Raw genomic sequence first — 16,761 nt, 5'->3', positions numbered from 1 at the left:
TACAAACTTTTATACATTAAAAACAATTAGTCATATATGATCAATTATATTAAAAGTAAGCTAAACAACATTACATGATCTTATTTCTAGCACAATGGAATTTTAGGAATTTTCCAAACTAGGAAGGGGACAGTGAACAAATACAATTTCCTGAAGTCAGAAAAAAGTATCCAAGTGTCTAAACATAATCAAAGGTACATGAAAATAGGAACTTATGGAAAATAATGGGCCCAGTTTTCAAATAAAACATACAATTTTTCTTGAGACATCCAATTATGTGAAAGATCCTTTCACCAGTCTTAGGATCTGACTATTTCTGGTCAACAGAACCTAGGTCTTTGGTTAAGGGCCTCCTCACAGCATGTACAGGTAGTCCATTTTCCCACTAACACAGGACTAGGTTCAACCAATATAATATGTTTTTCTCTCATTTCCCACAATTGAAAATTTTTCTCACAGTACAGAATTTTGACTAGACAAATAATTGAACAGAAAGTGAAATGAGCTAGATCCAGGACTGAGTCACCCAGTAGTCAGTTTAGTTCATTGGATTTCCACAGTTAACAAGTTGCTCTCCTGATCCCCCTCGTTCCTCACACAGAATGCTTTCCCCTCTTGTCCTCTGACTTATTTCTCATGCATTTCTGGGTGTTCTCATTTGGCCTCAGCAAGATCACATAACACTTGGGAATAAAGATGCAGCCCAGTAAGCCAGCACCGGAGGCCAGGATGGAGAAGATCTCCACCACCACCATGGCTTTGCCCTTGGTGCTCTGGTAGGTGGGCAGGAAGGAGACCCACACGCTGCAGAACACCAGCATGCTGAAGGTGATGAACTTGGCTTCATTGAAGGTGTCAGGCAGGCTCCTGGCCAAGAAAGCCACCATGAAGCTCCCCAAGGCTAGGAAGCCCATGTAGGCCAAGACACTGTAGAAACCAAGAACAGAACCCTCATTACATTCAATGATGATTTTATTGGGGTGGGAATGTATGTCTGTGTCTGGAAATGGAGGGGAGATTCCCAGCCAGCTGCTGCATAGAATCACTTGAATCCCAGAGCAAAGGACTACAACACAGTTGGACACTCCAGGTTGTAGCCATCTCTTGCTCCTGCTTCCTGGTTTTGTTACCTTGAAGGCCAGAACAACCAGAATGGTTTTTGCTAAAATGGAAGAAACAGCTACAGTGAAGACAAGCCCAAAGGTTGTTTGTCGGAGGAGGCAGGTGGCGGCAGTGGGACGGCCAATGAAGAGCAGGGAGCAGAGGAAACAGGAGGTGAGGGAGATGAGGAGAGTGTAGCTGAGGGTCCTGTTATTGGCTTTAACTATGGGGCTGTTTCGGAATTTCACAAACACCCCGAGAATCAGAGCTGTCAGCACAGAGAAGAAAAGAGCCACACAGGTGAGAGCCATTCCCAGAGGCTCTTTGATATCCAGGAAGGTAACAGTTTTGGGGAGGCAGCGATTTCTCTCCTTATTGGGATACTCATCTTCAGGACACTTCATACAGTGTTTCATATCTGTAGAGAGAGAGAAGCATCTCATTATTTTATGTTTAAAACATTCTTCTTAATATCAAACAGAAAATAGACACAATAACTCTGGTCAGTCCATTTGAACAGGGAGGGGAGAATATGCCCCACAAGATGTAACCAAAGCCACCTTGCTGCATTCAATAATGTGATCAGCCCAGTTCCACTTTGTCCATAATTTTTATCACTTAGAAAACTTGGATCATGCTATTTCTCAGCATTTATCTGTTCAAATTGAAAATAATTATTCCTATCTATCTATAATTACATCTCATATATACTTCCTGCTACTTCCTCAATAATGATCATAATAAAAATGGTCATCGCTAACATTTTTATACAGCCCCTACTATTTGCAAGATGTTGCACCAAGTGTTTTACAACAATGATCTCATTTGATCCTCAGAAGAACTCCAGGAGGTAGATGCTATTAACACTCCCATTTTACAGATGAGGTACTGAGGGAGTTTTCTCTGCCATAAAATAGGAATGCTAATAGCACCTACCTCTTGGGGCTTTTAGGGATATAGAATGAAATAAGATTCATAATGGCTTTCAAGCCTTAAAGTACTATTTTTAAATATTGTTATGATAGGATTCACCCTTCATTCCCTCTACTAGAAGCTGTATCAAAACTTAAAAGTCAAATCATCTCAGCACTGAAATATACCAGAGGGACTCCAGCACAAGTATTCTTCATCCTGAAAAAAAAATGCCCATTCTTTGCAATTTTTACTTAATGCAATTCCCTTCCTAATAGTAAATTCTCCTTTTATAAGCTAGAGTCTCAACACTGTGGGCAGCAGTTTCTGAGGATGAGATTTGCTTTGTATATTCCCTGATGAGAATGCTTAAAGTGATATGTCAACATGCTCCTCTATGTTGGCATGTTGTCTAAACACGGTGGCAAAGGAAATGTAACAAAAATGGGCTCCTAGTTGGACTGGATCACATTTGAGGATCACATCCATTTTAAAGATGGTCTAGTCAATTGTCTTCCTTTTACACTGGAGGAAGCTAAGACCTAGAGAAACTGAATGTCTTGTAAGAAATCACCCAAGTAGAACGTTGAATAGTTAAGATTTAAATCCAAGTCCCATTATGCTTTCTGTGCCTTCTAATCTTAGTTTGACTATTGATTTGGCTTTAGTTATTTCAATTCTCATCCTCCTTCACTGTACAGAGATGCAGGTTTACTATTTTGCAAACCATTACCTCCTGTCTTAGAATTGATAATAAATATCAATTCCAAAGCAGAAGAGCATTAAAGAACAGGTAATTGGGTATAACTGACTTGTGTGTGGTCACGCAGCTAAAAAATGTCTGAGGATAGATTCGAGTCTCCAATATTGGCTCTGTGCCCACTGAGTCATCTATTTATTATTGAGGACAGTTCCTAAATTGACAGAAGTTGAACTTTTGGTATTTTTAACATTTTTTATTTATTTGTTACATTAAAATACCCAGATAATTCCCTCCCTCTTTCCCCTTCCCCCCATTAACTAAGGCATTATTTGACAAAAAGATATATGTAAATATAAATCTCTGCCTCTTTTTTTTCTATTTATCACTTCTTTCTTGGGAGGTCAGTATAAACAAATCATTCTTCAAACAAATTTCTCTTGTTATTGGAGCAAATAAAAATTTTCTCAAGAGCCTGGTTTTTCTTGATTTTATGATAATTTACTGATTGACTGATGAAGACTTCATAATTGTGGTCAAATGAGTCTCTCAATCAACATAAGACAAACTGAAACTGCTGGCCCAGATGCATATGTATACCTTTTGGGGAGCTCATTATTCATCTCATCCCTTCAATATACAAAGATATCTTTAATTGGTGATTGTAAATTAAGAGATGGCCCATCAGACCCTCAGCCCTTTCCCAAAATGGCAGGGGAAGTTTTGCAATTATAAAGGAAAAGTATATTATGAAACTCATCCTGTACTCCAGAGGTTGTGAAAGGAACACAATCCTCAGGACAAAGAGAATAGAAAAATCTAGAGACTGAATAGATCTAGGTCTGAAAGCTGGCTCAAGAATTCTATTTAATATAATCTTTATAATCCAGGGAATTGATATGAAACTAATACAAAAAATACAAAAGAGAACAATAATTCTCATATTATATATAATGTTATCTTGCTTCTCCTTGTTTTACTCATCATAATTTCATAAAGTTTTTTCTATATTTTTAAAAATTGTACTTGTTTCTCATTTCTTATGGTGTAATATTCCATCAAAATCATGTACCATAACTTGTACCAATTCCTCAACTGATGGGCATTCCTTCACTTTCCTGCCATTTGCCCCCACAAAAAGAACTGATATGACTATTTTAGAGCATATAGGTTCCTTTCCTTTCCCCCTGTTCACCTTAGGAAATAAACTTAATTTTGATATTACTGAGTCAAAAGGTATGTATAGTTTTGTAAGACCTTAAACAGAATTCCAGATTATTCTCCAAACTGGTTGAATCGGTTCATAATTCCACCATCTCTAATACTCTAAACAGAAAGTTTGGGGAAAGGTTATGGACATGTCCTTGGTATTTCATAGAGGACTGGTTATAGATGTAATGGATGAGTTGGTTATTCTGTACTATTTGGAGCTCCATTTTGTGCTGGCCTATAAAATAGAATCAGACCACAGATTCAGCCTTTCTCTTTTTCTTCAATAAGGAAGGAAACATTAGAGATCAGCAGAATTAAGAGAAAACACCAGTCCTTGGTAGAGAAGGATTTATGCCATTGGAGCAATGAATGGGGAACAGGCATGTGTATTTAAAAAAAAACCTTACCGTTCATCTTAAAAATCAATACTGCTTCCAATACACAACCCTTTTCCTCATACTTAATTAGAAGTATCCAAGTTTTCTTCTGATTTGGCTTACAAATAAATCTGAGCTAAATCACCTACCTAGTCCACATGATTCACTTTGGCATGTATGCTACTAGTAATCCCCCTGACTTTGTGGCTCTATTTGGGCATTCACAAACTTCTTTGCTATTCTCTATTCAAATGACATCTAAGGTTTGTTCTAGCTATCACAGTCTACAACTATTTCAATAATTCATGGCATATGAAAGGAATTTTCATTGTGAATTTCCTTTAGCAGGGATTCTAGTATAATCAGGTGTTCAGTTTAGAACATCTTGTACCAAAACATTTATGCTGGATGCTCTCCTTTATCAAATCATACTTCCTTTACACACACTACCATGGCATACTTGACCCCACAATTAAAGGCAACTTGCTATAGGTTATGACCTTTCCTTCAAGCATTAACTCATTTTTTATCATTGCTCTGAACATGCTGTCTGGCTAAGTGTTGTCTTGGATAGAGTGCTGGGTCTAGAGTCAGGAAACTCTGAGTTTGAAATTAGTTTGAAATCTTGGCTCAGAAACTTACAAACTTTAGCCCTTCTGGCTAAATTTCTCCATCTCCTACTCATCCACAGCAACACATTTCCAGCTTGAACTTACCTCCTCCATCTCAGTCTTTCTGCCTGGCTGAACCTTCCTTTCCTGCCTGTTCCTCTTTTGATGCTACTTTCATTTACACTTCCTTCTAAAGCATTCAACCAATTAGAAACCTTACAACTTTGAAGATATATCTCTATATCCTATTTCTAATAGACATCTACATAAGACCACATGGACCTTAGATGTCTTCTATTCCAGTGATTTCAATGCAGAGATGAAGAAATTAAGATCCACAGAGTGAAATGTTTTGCCCAAATTCATACAGATGTTAGATAGCAAAGATGGTTTCTGAATTCCATGCCTCCCGAGTCATATGAACTATTCTTTTCACTGAACCACTTTGCCTTTCAAAAACCAAAGTTATTGAGATAAAATGGACCTCTTGTGCCATCTAGTCTAATTCTATCATTTTACAATTATGTAGAAATTGATAACTGTTGAAATTATGCTACACACAAGGTCACACAGTCAATACATATGGGAAATACAATTTAGCTCAAGGTTTTCCTGACTCCAGATCCAGTGCTCTACTGAGTTGTCCTGATGTTCAAAGAGGTCTAGCACTCCACTTTGAAGACTTGATTAACCCTTTTAATGCTTCTCATCCACCTTTGGTGTATACCTGGCAGGTAATTCACATCAGTGGCTCCAAGAAACTCCAAGAAGCTGTAGCAAGTAGAGCACCCACACTCTGGTAAACTATCTCAGCAGATGGACTAAACTAGGTGGAAGATAACTACTGTGTCAGTTAGAATTAGATTAGTGTTTACCACAAAAGTGTAAAGACTTCCCCTTGTGGAATCAATGAATGACAGTAATTTGTCCAGTGGCAATGAAGGTGACAGAAGTAGGTGCAACAGTGTTCTCAGAGGTTGGTTCAGACATTGATGATGCCAAGATCATCCACTACATCCATGGCCATTACCAATCATCTTGACTTTGGCTTACCACTGGACTTCAATAACTCTAGAAGAGAGAGTCTAATTTTTTTTGTTCAACTCTCCTTCACTTAAACACAAATCCTACACAAGTCGAGGTATCAGCTTGTGTTGTCATTGGTTCTCATCAAAAAATAAGGACAAACAACAACAGTATAGTGGGGAAAGTCTGCCTCTGTAGACCTCAGCTGAGATCATAACTTATTTACAATACAATCGTGGGTAAGTCATATATCTACACCACATCTTAGAAGTCCACCTCATTCTTTGAATATTCCTTGATTAATTAAGTGGAGTTGGACTAGATGGCTCCTGAGATTCTTTTCACCTTTTGATCTATGATCCTACATATTCATCCAGGTGATGATCATTCCCATGACATGAGCGATAATACCTGAAAGTGGCCAAATATATGAGATGCACACAGAGAAAGAAAACTTAATCAGCCCCACTTTGGGTTGCACGTCTTGTTACACCATCATCAGAGACACCATTAGTTCTATGTTATCTCAAGAGCCCAGTTCCAATCTGTTATGTTTTCACTGGATTTGTTAGAGAAGGTCATTTCAAATACTTACTCATTTGATTGGAAATCTCCCGTTCTGGGCATGGAGAACAGTCAAAGCAGCAGATGGGCTCTCCCTCCCTAGGGGTTTTCCTATATCCAGGGCCACAGCTATCACTGCACACAGCTTGGGGAACCTTAACAGTGATAAAAGAAGAAACGTCTGAGAAAAATTGTAAAATAAATTCTTTTGTGAAATGTTTTTTCATTTTGAGCATAAGAAAAGAAATCTGATTTTGTGGAAGATTTGTAGAACTTTTACCAGCCTATATACCAATGAATACATGCTATAGAATGCCCACTACAACTGTATTCATGAGAAATAATTTTTATTCCCATTCATCTGTAGTTATGTACCTTTGTCTGAGCTTCTCTTCTACCTTGCAATTCAGATTCTCCATTTGGGAAAGGAGATTGTTGGACCTCAAAGGTCCCTTTCAAGTATAATATTCTATAATTCTAAGTGTAATCTTGACTTTTTTTCCTTTTTTTCCCAATTTAAACATTATCTTATTTGGTCATTTTCAAACAATATTCCTTGGAAACAAAGATCCTTTTCTTTTCCTCCCCTCTTCCCACCACCCTCCCCTAGCCAATGTGCAATTCCACTGGGTATCACGTATGTCCTTGATTCAAACCAATTTCCGTGTTGTTGGTATTTGTATTAGGGTGTTCATTTAGAGTCTCTCCTCATTCATGTCCCCTCAAACTCTGTAGTCAAACAGTTGCTTTTCTTCGGTGTTTTTACTCCCATAATTTGTCCTTTGCTTGTGGATAGTATTTTTTTCTCCTAGATCCCTGCAGAATGTTCAAGGACATTGTATTGACACTAATGGAGAAGTCTATTACATTCTATTGTACCACAGTGTATAAGTCTCTGTGTACAATGTTTTCCTGTGTGATATGGAAATCACTTTAAAAGACTGATATATATTAATTTAAGGTCATCAAGGAATTCAGCTATGTAATTCCTAAATGAAAACTCAAGTCAGCTGCCAACCTTTTTTACGGTGTTTTAATTACAAACAGGAGGAAGAAAGTATTAGAGGGAGAGAAAGAGAGAGGGAAAGGGGAGAGAAGGAAATAGGGCTTAAATACCCACTCTGCTTAGGCTGAGCCAAAGCAGGCCCAAGGCCCTGGATAGCCAAGGCAAAGAAAAAGATCAGTTTCTATCACTCACGTGACCAAAATGGAGAAACCGTCTGTGGGCTCCTCCACTCCAAACACTAGGCTCCAACCACCTCTCTCCCTCCACACAGGAAGTCCCCAGAACTCCTGAGCTGTCCTCTACCTCACTTCCTGTCTCTCACATGTGCCAATGGTGGCTCTAGCTTGACCTAGGACCACTCAGAGGTTTGCCCTTTTTGCACATGTCTGTTGAAGGCCATCTCCTCAAATAATTAAATCTTGAGTTTTGATGCAGCCCTTCCTAATCTTGTTACCCTGAGTAGGGTGGAGATTGTAGTTTCCAAGACCTGATTCTGTTATTCCAAGTATCTCTATTGTTATTGATTATGAAATAGCTAAATCCCATTTTCTAAAGAATGGTCTGAATAGGGTTGAGTAGTTTTGAAATTCACACCTGGTTCTGCTCCTTTTGCTCTGCATGACTTCCTGGAGGTTTCTCCAGTCTCCATGGAATTCCTCCACTTCATTATTCCTTTTAGCACAATAGTATTTCATCAACAACATAGACCACAATTTGTTCAGCCATTCCCCAATTGAAGGGCATCCCCTCATTTTCCAATTTTTGGCCACCACAAAGAACGCAGCTATGAATATTCTTGTACAAGTCTTTTTCCTTATTATCTCTTTCCTTATTATCTACAAACCCAGCAGTGCTTTGGCTGGATCATAGGGCAGACAGTCTTTTATCACCCTTTGGGCATAGTTCCAAATTGCCCTCCAGAATGGTTGGATCAGTTCACAACTCCACTAGCAATGAATTAATGTCCCTACTTTGCCACATCCCCTCTAGCATTGATTACTTTCCTTTGCTGTCATGTTAGCCAATCTGCTAGGTGTGAAGTGATACCTCAGAGTTGTTTTGATTTGTATCTCTCTGATTATAAGAGATTTAGGGCACTTTTTCATGTGTTTATTAATAGTTTTGATTTCTTTGACTGAAAACTGCCTGTTCATATACCTTGCCCATTTATCAATTGGATAATGGCTTGATTTTTTTGTACAATTGATTTATCTCTTTATAAATTTGAGTGATTAGACCTTTTGTCAGAGGATTTTGTTATTAAAATTGTTTCCCAATTTGTTGCTTCCCTTCTCAATTTGGTTAAATTGGTTTTGTTTGTACAAAACCTTTTTAATTTGATGTAATCAAAATTGTTTATTTTATATTTTGTGACTCTTTCTATGTCTTGCTTGGTTTTAAAGTCTTTCCCTTCCCAAAGGTCTGACATGTATACTATTCTGTGTTTGCCTAATTTTCTTATAGTTTCCTTCTTTATGATCAAGTCGTTCACCCATTCTGAGTTTATCTTGGTGTAGGGTGTGAGGTGTTGATCCAAACCAAATCTCTCCCACACTGTCTTCCAGTTTTCCCAGCAGTTTTTGTCAAATAGTTGGTTTTTGTCCCAGAAGCTGGGCTCTTTGGGTTTGTCGTATACTGTCTTGCTGGGGCCACTTACCCCAAGTCTATTCCACTGATCCTCCTTTCTGTTTCTTAGCCAGTACCAAATTGTTTTGATGACCACTCTTTTATAATAGAGTTTGAGATCTGGGACTGCAAGGCCCCCTTCCTTTCTATTTTTTTTAAAATTATTTCCCTGGATATCCTTGATCCTTTGTTCTTCCAAATGAAGTTTTTTTATGTTTTTTTCTAATTCAGTAAAAAAAATTTTTTGGAAGTTCAATGGGTACAGCACTAAATAGATAAATAAGCTTCGGTAGGATGGTCATTTTTATTATATTGGCTCATCCTACCCATGAGCAGTTAATATTTTTCCAATTGCTCAAGTCTAGTTTTAGTTGTGTGGAGAGTGTTTTGTAGTTGTATTCATATAGTTCCTGTGTTTGTCTCAGGAGATAGATTCCTAAATATTTTATTTTGTCTAAGGTGATTTTTGAATGGGATTTCTCTTTCTAATTCTTGCCGCTGATCTGTGTTGGAAATATATAGAAATGCTGATGACTTATGCGGGTATATTTTGTAACCTGCAACTTAATCTTGACCTTTTTAACAACCCTGATGGTTGAAAGAAAGGATGACTACTGACCTAAAATATCTGCATTTAATTTTTGTTCATATACAAAGTAAGGCACAAAGAGTCAAAGGATAGGATGGAAAGTAAATAGTAAATCTCACTGTAATTTGGTTAGTACAATTTGTCACACCAACTTCTCTTGTAATATTAAAAAATGCAGCTAATTTTAAAAAATAAATCAATCCAAACAATTGGAAAAATCTTCAGGATGATTGAATGATTTTGATTTAACTGAAGTTAAGTGAATGAATTTTGGGTATAATGCAGATAATTAAATATTTTACAATGTGGGAATATTAGGTAGACTGACTACTATTTCTTTGTCTTTCTGGGAAGAAAGGGAAGAGAGAGAGCAGAGGGAGATTTTTGCTACAAAAAATATAGCTATACATGAATTAATAATAGCTAATATTTATGCAGGATTTTTAGCATTTAAAAAGCTCTTTATGTGGATGAACTAAGAAATAAGATATTTTTCCATGATTAAAATTCCAAATTAATATTAATGTTGCTCCTTACCTTTGACTCCATCCAGCCCCATGCTATGGCTTCCTCACAAATGGTGAAATCTTGGCCATATGGAGCATTGGGGATAAACTGTCCCACTTTCACCAGAACTTCAGTATTATTTAGAAAGAACAAATACTTCAGAATGTTATAATGTGCCTCAGAATTTCCTGTGCCATCCAAAAACACCTGGTCACCAGCACTGTTGTTAAACTGAGTGTTCTTCAGAAAGGAGTGGAGCTGAAAAGGAAGAGAAATATCAGCGATGGCTTGGTACCAAGGACAGCGCTCTTACCAAAGTAAGACATTGGACCTTTTTAGAAGACCCTAGCACTCATTATGGAATACATTTTGTTTTCAAGAAAAAGGGCAATGATTTTTATTTGCAGTAATAGATGTTCAATAAATGTTGGCTAAGATGATGTCAATTGAACTCTGAGTAAGAAGACCCATGATAGAACTCACCACAACATCACTCCAGATAGAAAATGAAGTCACACAGTTCTCACACCAAGTCCTGACCTAGCCTCACTTCCTGTGTCAGCTCATCCATCAATTTTGCTATGAGGAAAATCTGTCTCCAGGATGGAGTATGTATTTCTCTAGGTATACGTGTGTTCATTATATTTCTGAGAGGAGTGCAGGACAGAAGAGGGAGTAGTAAGCCTTTTAGTGGAAGTATATGCAACTGCCATTAAGATCTACTAAAGCCATTCATCAACTTTATTGAGCCATGATGCTTTTCATTAATTTTTTAATTGAAATATTTTAAGATGATTGACCTGCTTTTCCATACAATCCCAGGGTAAGTCTGTCATCATTTCTTGAAAATAAAGCAGAGGGTTCTTTGAAACAGCTCATCTCATAGGTCCAGGTAGATAGAGGAGAGATTGCTGGACTTTGAGTCAGAAAAGTTTGATTTCAAATATTCAGGTGTTTAGTAGGTATTTAACTCAGGAAAAGACATGAAATATCTGGCTCCTGCATTTTTTCATCTGTACAATGTGGGTAATAATAGCTTCTACCCGATAATGTTCTTGAAAGGAACACATGAGATAACATGTTTAATACTTTTCAAGCCTAAAAATACAAAAGAATTGCTACCTACATATATTGGAATTAACCAGAGGACCATTAGAACCACAAAGCCAAGCTGAACATCTTTGTAGGCATTCCCTGCACTCTGTAAGGGTGAGAAGGGAGCATCACACTGAAGAAAGCACATTAGCTCATGCTGGAACAGTCTGTGTTCTGCTCATGTGGAACAAAAGGGAATGGCTTTGGAAGACTATGAAAAAAATTGTAAACAGTAATAAATATTTAGAGTTTTATTTCCATCTAAATTGGATCTGGAGGACTTGTATGTCCTGAACTATATTGGATCATTTCTTGTTACTTGGGGACAAGAAATCCAACTTGTTTTAAAGAGAAATTACTAATTTCTCCAGAATACTTAATGTATTTATGGTAAAGATACTAATAACTATGCATATTAAATGATTGGATTCTATTCTAGAGACACTACAATTAAATGTCATTTAAAGAAAGAATGCCTATTATATTTAAACTTATTTCCTTTACCCACTATATGGCAGTTATTCTGTCTTCTTTACCATAACCTGAACTGTACCTTATAGCTCCTACCACTCTTTTTGCACTGGCTGTTCCCAAAATACAATACATTCATTCTATATTTTAGATTAAAAATTTAGACTAGCTATTGCCTCATTTTTCTTTTGTAGTTAAACACAATATATTTTTACATGTACAGATTATCTTCACAATGGAATTTTAGGTCTCTGAGGATAGAGGCTGTTTAGGTTTTTTATCTCCATCATCTAGTCTAGTACCTATTATCTAGATAGTATGTTTGCTTTACCATCTTTCTGAAGACAGTAGGGACAAGACACTACTAAGGACCATATTTTCTTTTTTAAACAAAAACTAAGATAAAGAGCAGGGGATAAAAATTTTTTTCAGGCTTGGGGAGGCCATTCATGAAGGAATGGATATAGTAGTGACTACACATAGGACCTTGTTTGTGTGAATGGGTTCCAGAAACCACAAATTCAAATTTTCAGGTATTTACACTATAATTATATTTAAACTATTTCTATCTCAAAGGAAATGTGCAGATTTGTATGTTGTCTGTGATTCTTTATTTATTCATTTAAATGCTGATTTTATTATTAAATTAATAAATTAAATGTGATTCTTTATTTATTCATTTAAATGCTATGTTGCTGAGTAATTTAACCCAAACTGTATTTTAATATGATGTGGCATTTTTTCTGATTGAGAATTCCTAAAAATAAGTCACCTCAAATTGTCTTGGGGGTTAGAAAAATTTCACAACACAGGCAGCAAATTGTTCCAGTTTGAATATTTCTCTCTCTACACTAGAATGCCTGGTATAGAATAATGTTCTATTAAACTTATTCTAGTAGTTTTCTGCCTCAAAATTAGTACAGAGGTAACATTTTTCCTTCTACTCTAGCTTCTTTTTTTAAATATTTTATTTGATCATTTCAAAGCATTATTCATTAAAGACATAGATCATTTTCTTTTCTTCCCCCCCCCATAGCCGACGCGTAAATCCATCTAGCTTCTTTTAAGTCTCATTTCAGAACTCATTTCCTCTATGAAATCTTTCCTGGCATTCCCCTCTCCATGATAGTGATTTCTTCACCCCCTCCTTTAAATAATCTTCTTTTTACTAATTTCTAAGAATTATGTCCTTTTATCATAAGTTTCACAGTCAGGAACTGTTCATTTTTTGTTAATGTTATCCACAGCAACTAGAGTGGAGAAAATACTGGGGTCAGGAAAACGCAGGTTAAAAACTATTTTCTAACACTTCCTTAAGTGTAGGAATTTAAGATGTAAATAAAATAGAACCTATGATTATTTCCATAGGTTACAACTCTTTGCCAAAGTCCAGGCACTCAGGTTTTTATTGTTGAAAACATTGTTACTTAACTGATTCTCCACATCATAGCCAATGAGTTAACAAACTTGCAATTTCTTTCTCCACAAATCCCCTACATCCATTCCCCTTGATGGTGGAAGTTCATTACTTCTACTATAAAATAAACACTCTTCTTCACTTTTAAGGAACTTCACAATATGATCACAACTAATCATTCCAGATACATTTGGAAATCACTCCTACTCACTCTCCCACCAGACTGACCCCTCCTCTATACCTCACACAAGATACTTTGTCTCCCATCTCTGAACCTCCTTACTGCTTGTCTTACTCTCATGAAATGCAAACCCCACTCACCTTCTCCACACAGAATGCATTGTTTCATGTTACAATTCTCCAGCACCTCCTTCTCCAGACCACAATTGGTGATCTCTTTAAATCTCCAAACTATCAGTGCATTCCCTCCTACCATTACCTTGTTTGGATTTCATTCTTTTTATTTGTCTCCAGCATCTAACATACTGTTGGACACATATCAAGCCCTTAAAAATATTTATTGAATTATTTATGGATTTTTTAGGAATCTAGAAGACTATGTGGTATAGAAAACTTGCAAATGAAATTTGGGGATGAAGCTCTCAGAAGAAATGACAGGTCCTTGATGCATTGATGTATATCCTGCTCCTAGTACAGTAACTGACACAAAACAAGCACTTAATGTTACCTGCCATGGCTGAGGTACCCAGTGTTCTTCAACATTTATAGATCCTCTCTCTGATGTGATGAGCATCATTTCATGAAGGGCCCTGGCCACAGCATGCACAGCATTGTAGATGGTGTAACTTAGACCAGACATGGTCATGTCAAAGAAGCACAAAGGCAGAGCCTCCAAGGAGGCATTTGGTGAGCACTCATTTTGCTTCTTAATTTCAAGTTTCTTTTGACCCATGAATGCTGAGCACCAGAACTCTGTAAATAAAATGTCCTCTGGGTATTTAGCAGGGTTCACTGTTCTGAGAAAGGACTTAAAATGAGGTATCTCCTTTGTTGTCTGTGAAAATGAAATTGCTCCATGGAAACTGTAGCCATCATCCCACTGGGGTCTCATGGTGATGTCCCAATGAGAAGTGGTGATCCAGACCTTTGATAGGAAGAAATAATAAGGCTGTGAATATCTAAGAATCATGAGTGAATCTGTGTCACCATGAATGATGATCACTCTGACTGAGGAGTTTATGATACGTGGCATAAATTCATGCTGAGATTCTGTGTGTCTTCTCTCACTGACTGGGATCTTCTCAGCATAAGCCAGACAGATGTCATGCTTGACCATGTCCCTTCTTAAGTTCCAGAGGAATTCTTCACCTCTCATATCATCTGTGGTCACCAGACCAACCCACGTCCATTCAAATTGTACCATTAATAGGACAATACCATGGTGTAGGGAAGAGTCTCTTTGGGCCACCTGGTAGAGAGAAGGAAACTGGGCTTTCTCACTCAGGCTTGAATCAAAAGGCCCATAGCTGATCTAGGTAGGAAAGAAACATGGGACATTTTGGTTTCTGCAACTTTTATATTGTTGAGCAAATTTTAGCAAAGTAGAAACTGTCAGTAAATTATTTTGTGTTTAAAAAGGTGGAGGACTTAAAAATTCCCTCCTTGTATTTGCTATTAAATGGGTGCCCATCCATTAGGAAATAACTGAATGAGTTATTCTATATGAATGTAAGGTATAGTATTATTTTGAAAGAAATATTGAATAAAATACTTTCCGAAAGAACTCTACGAATTAATGCAAAATGAAGTGTATAGAACCAGAATAATTTATACAGGAACAGTAATACTGTAATGATAATTAAGTATAAAAATCTTAGTAATTCTAATTAATGCAATGACCAACCACAACTCTGAAGGACTCATGATGAAATATACTATCCATTTCCAGAAAGAGAAATGATGAAGTTTGGATACAGAATGAAGTAGCTTCAACATTACAAAAATGAAGGGCATAGAACACAATATTTCAAAGAGCAAAGGAGCTAGGTTTATAAATAAGGATAACATACCCAATAAAGCTGAGCATAATTACATAAGGAAAACAATGGATATTTAAAAATCTATAAGAGTTGCAACTATTCTTGAGGGGAATAGAACTCAGTAGAAAATATGGTCTAGAATAATCATAAGAAGGTAAACATGAAAGACCAATTATAAGGGACCTGACAACCAAATTATGTACTTCTTATATGTGAAAATGTTATCTAAAATCCTTAAGAATGACATCATTACTTAGGTAGTTTGAAAGAGCATATATAGGTAAAAATATAATGGAATGCATTTTTAAAATAACAGTAAAATGGTGTAAAAGGTAAAATGGAAAAATTGTATCATATAAAGCATAAGTAGAAGAACTGTCACAGAAAAGAGGAGGAAGGAGTGGAGAGATGATAGTACTGGAACCCTACTCTCATCATATCTGGATTAAAGACAAGTAGAAGGGTAAAAGTCTTCTTAACATACAGACAAACCAGAGCATGATTGGATATGATAAGGGAGAGACTAACAATCCCCTTAATGAATTAAGAGAAGATAGATCAGATTAAGAGAAAAGAGGGCAAGAGGATGAGAAAATGGAGGGATTCATAGAGGGGAGAATATCAAGAAAAAGGAGAGTAATGTGAGAGGACAAGGTAGGGTCTCTTAAGATATGATGAAGGAAATTTCAGAAGGCAAGTCATATCAGGAAATAAGAGAACAAGGTAGGGGATAAGGAAGGGACTTTTGAAAGAGGGTATAGAAAAAGAACCATGAAAGGGGAAGGGAGGGAGAGATCCTTAGATTAATGGGTTGACTTATAACTAGGAGATGGGGCAAGGGAAGATATGGGAGGTACTCCAAGAAGGGTGGGAATTATAGAGGTATTGGAGAGAAGAAATTGGATGTCTGAGGAGGAATATGGCAAAAGAAGAGGAAGAGAAAGAGAAAGACAATAAGAGAGGGAAAATAGAATAGACTGAAATACACAATTAGTAATTACAAGCTTGACTGTGAATTGGATAATTCACTCATAAAATGGAAATGGGTAGCAGAATGGAGTAAAATCAAAACGTGACAATAGGCTGCCTACAAGTAACACACTTAAAAATGAGAGATAGAATAAAAAATAAAGTGTTTGAGCAGCATATACTACATATAAGTTGCTACAAAGAAGGCAGGGAAAGCAATAATTATCTCTGCCAAAGTTAAAGCTAAAATATATGCAATCAAAAGAGATAAACAGGGAAATTCTATTATGTAAAAAGGTACCATACATAATGAAATGCTATCAATATTAAATCTATTAAGGACCAAATATTTTAGCATCCAAATTTTTAAAGGAAAAGCTAAGTATGTTACAAATGGACATAGATAATCAAACAATAATAATGGGGGTCTTTAATTTTCCCCTCACAGAACTAGATAAATGAAACCAAAAAAAAAAATTTTAAGAGGTCAGAGTGATGAGTATAATTGTGGATAAGATAAATAGTTAGATATCTGGAGACAAATGGACATGAATAAAAATGATTAAGCTTTCATCTCA

At 36.6% G+C, this 16,761-nt stretch overlaps 1 protein-coding gene across 1 annotated transcript in view; it reads right to left on the bottom strand.

Annotated features, from left to right (window-relative positions):
* Positions 1 to 593: 593 nt before the first annotated feature.
* Positions 594 to 16,761, bottom strand: part of VN2R528 (vomeronasal 2 receptor 528) — a 30,495-nt gene continuing 14,327 nt past the window's right edge. The window contains exons 3-6 of the mRNA NM_001099527.1: positions 13,903 to 14,706; positions 10,262 to 10,489; positions 6,535 to 6,658; positions 594 to 1,519 (exon numbers count right to left, since the gene is read on the bottom strand). Of these exons, the coding sequence (NP_001092997.1) occupies positions 594 to 1,519; positions 6,535 to 6,658; positions 10,262 to 10,489; positions 13,903 to 14,706 (2,082 nt within the window). The remainder of the gene's footprint in view (positions 1,520 to 6,534; positions 6,659 to 10,261; positions 10,490 to 13,902; positions 14,707 to 16,761) is intronic.

The sequence above is a fragment of the Monodelphis domestica genome, chromosome 3 (genome assembly GCF_027887165.1).
Source record: "Monodelphis domestica isolate mMonDom1 chromosome 3, mMonDom1.pri, whole genome shotgun sequence".
In the NCBI taxonomy this organism is placed as follows: domain Eukaryota; kingdom Metazoa; phylum Chordata; class Mammalia; order Didelphimorphia; family Didelphidae; genus Monodelphis; species Monodelphis domestica.
This window is presented reverse-complemented; position numbering and strand designations above follow the sequence as displayed.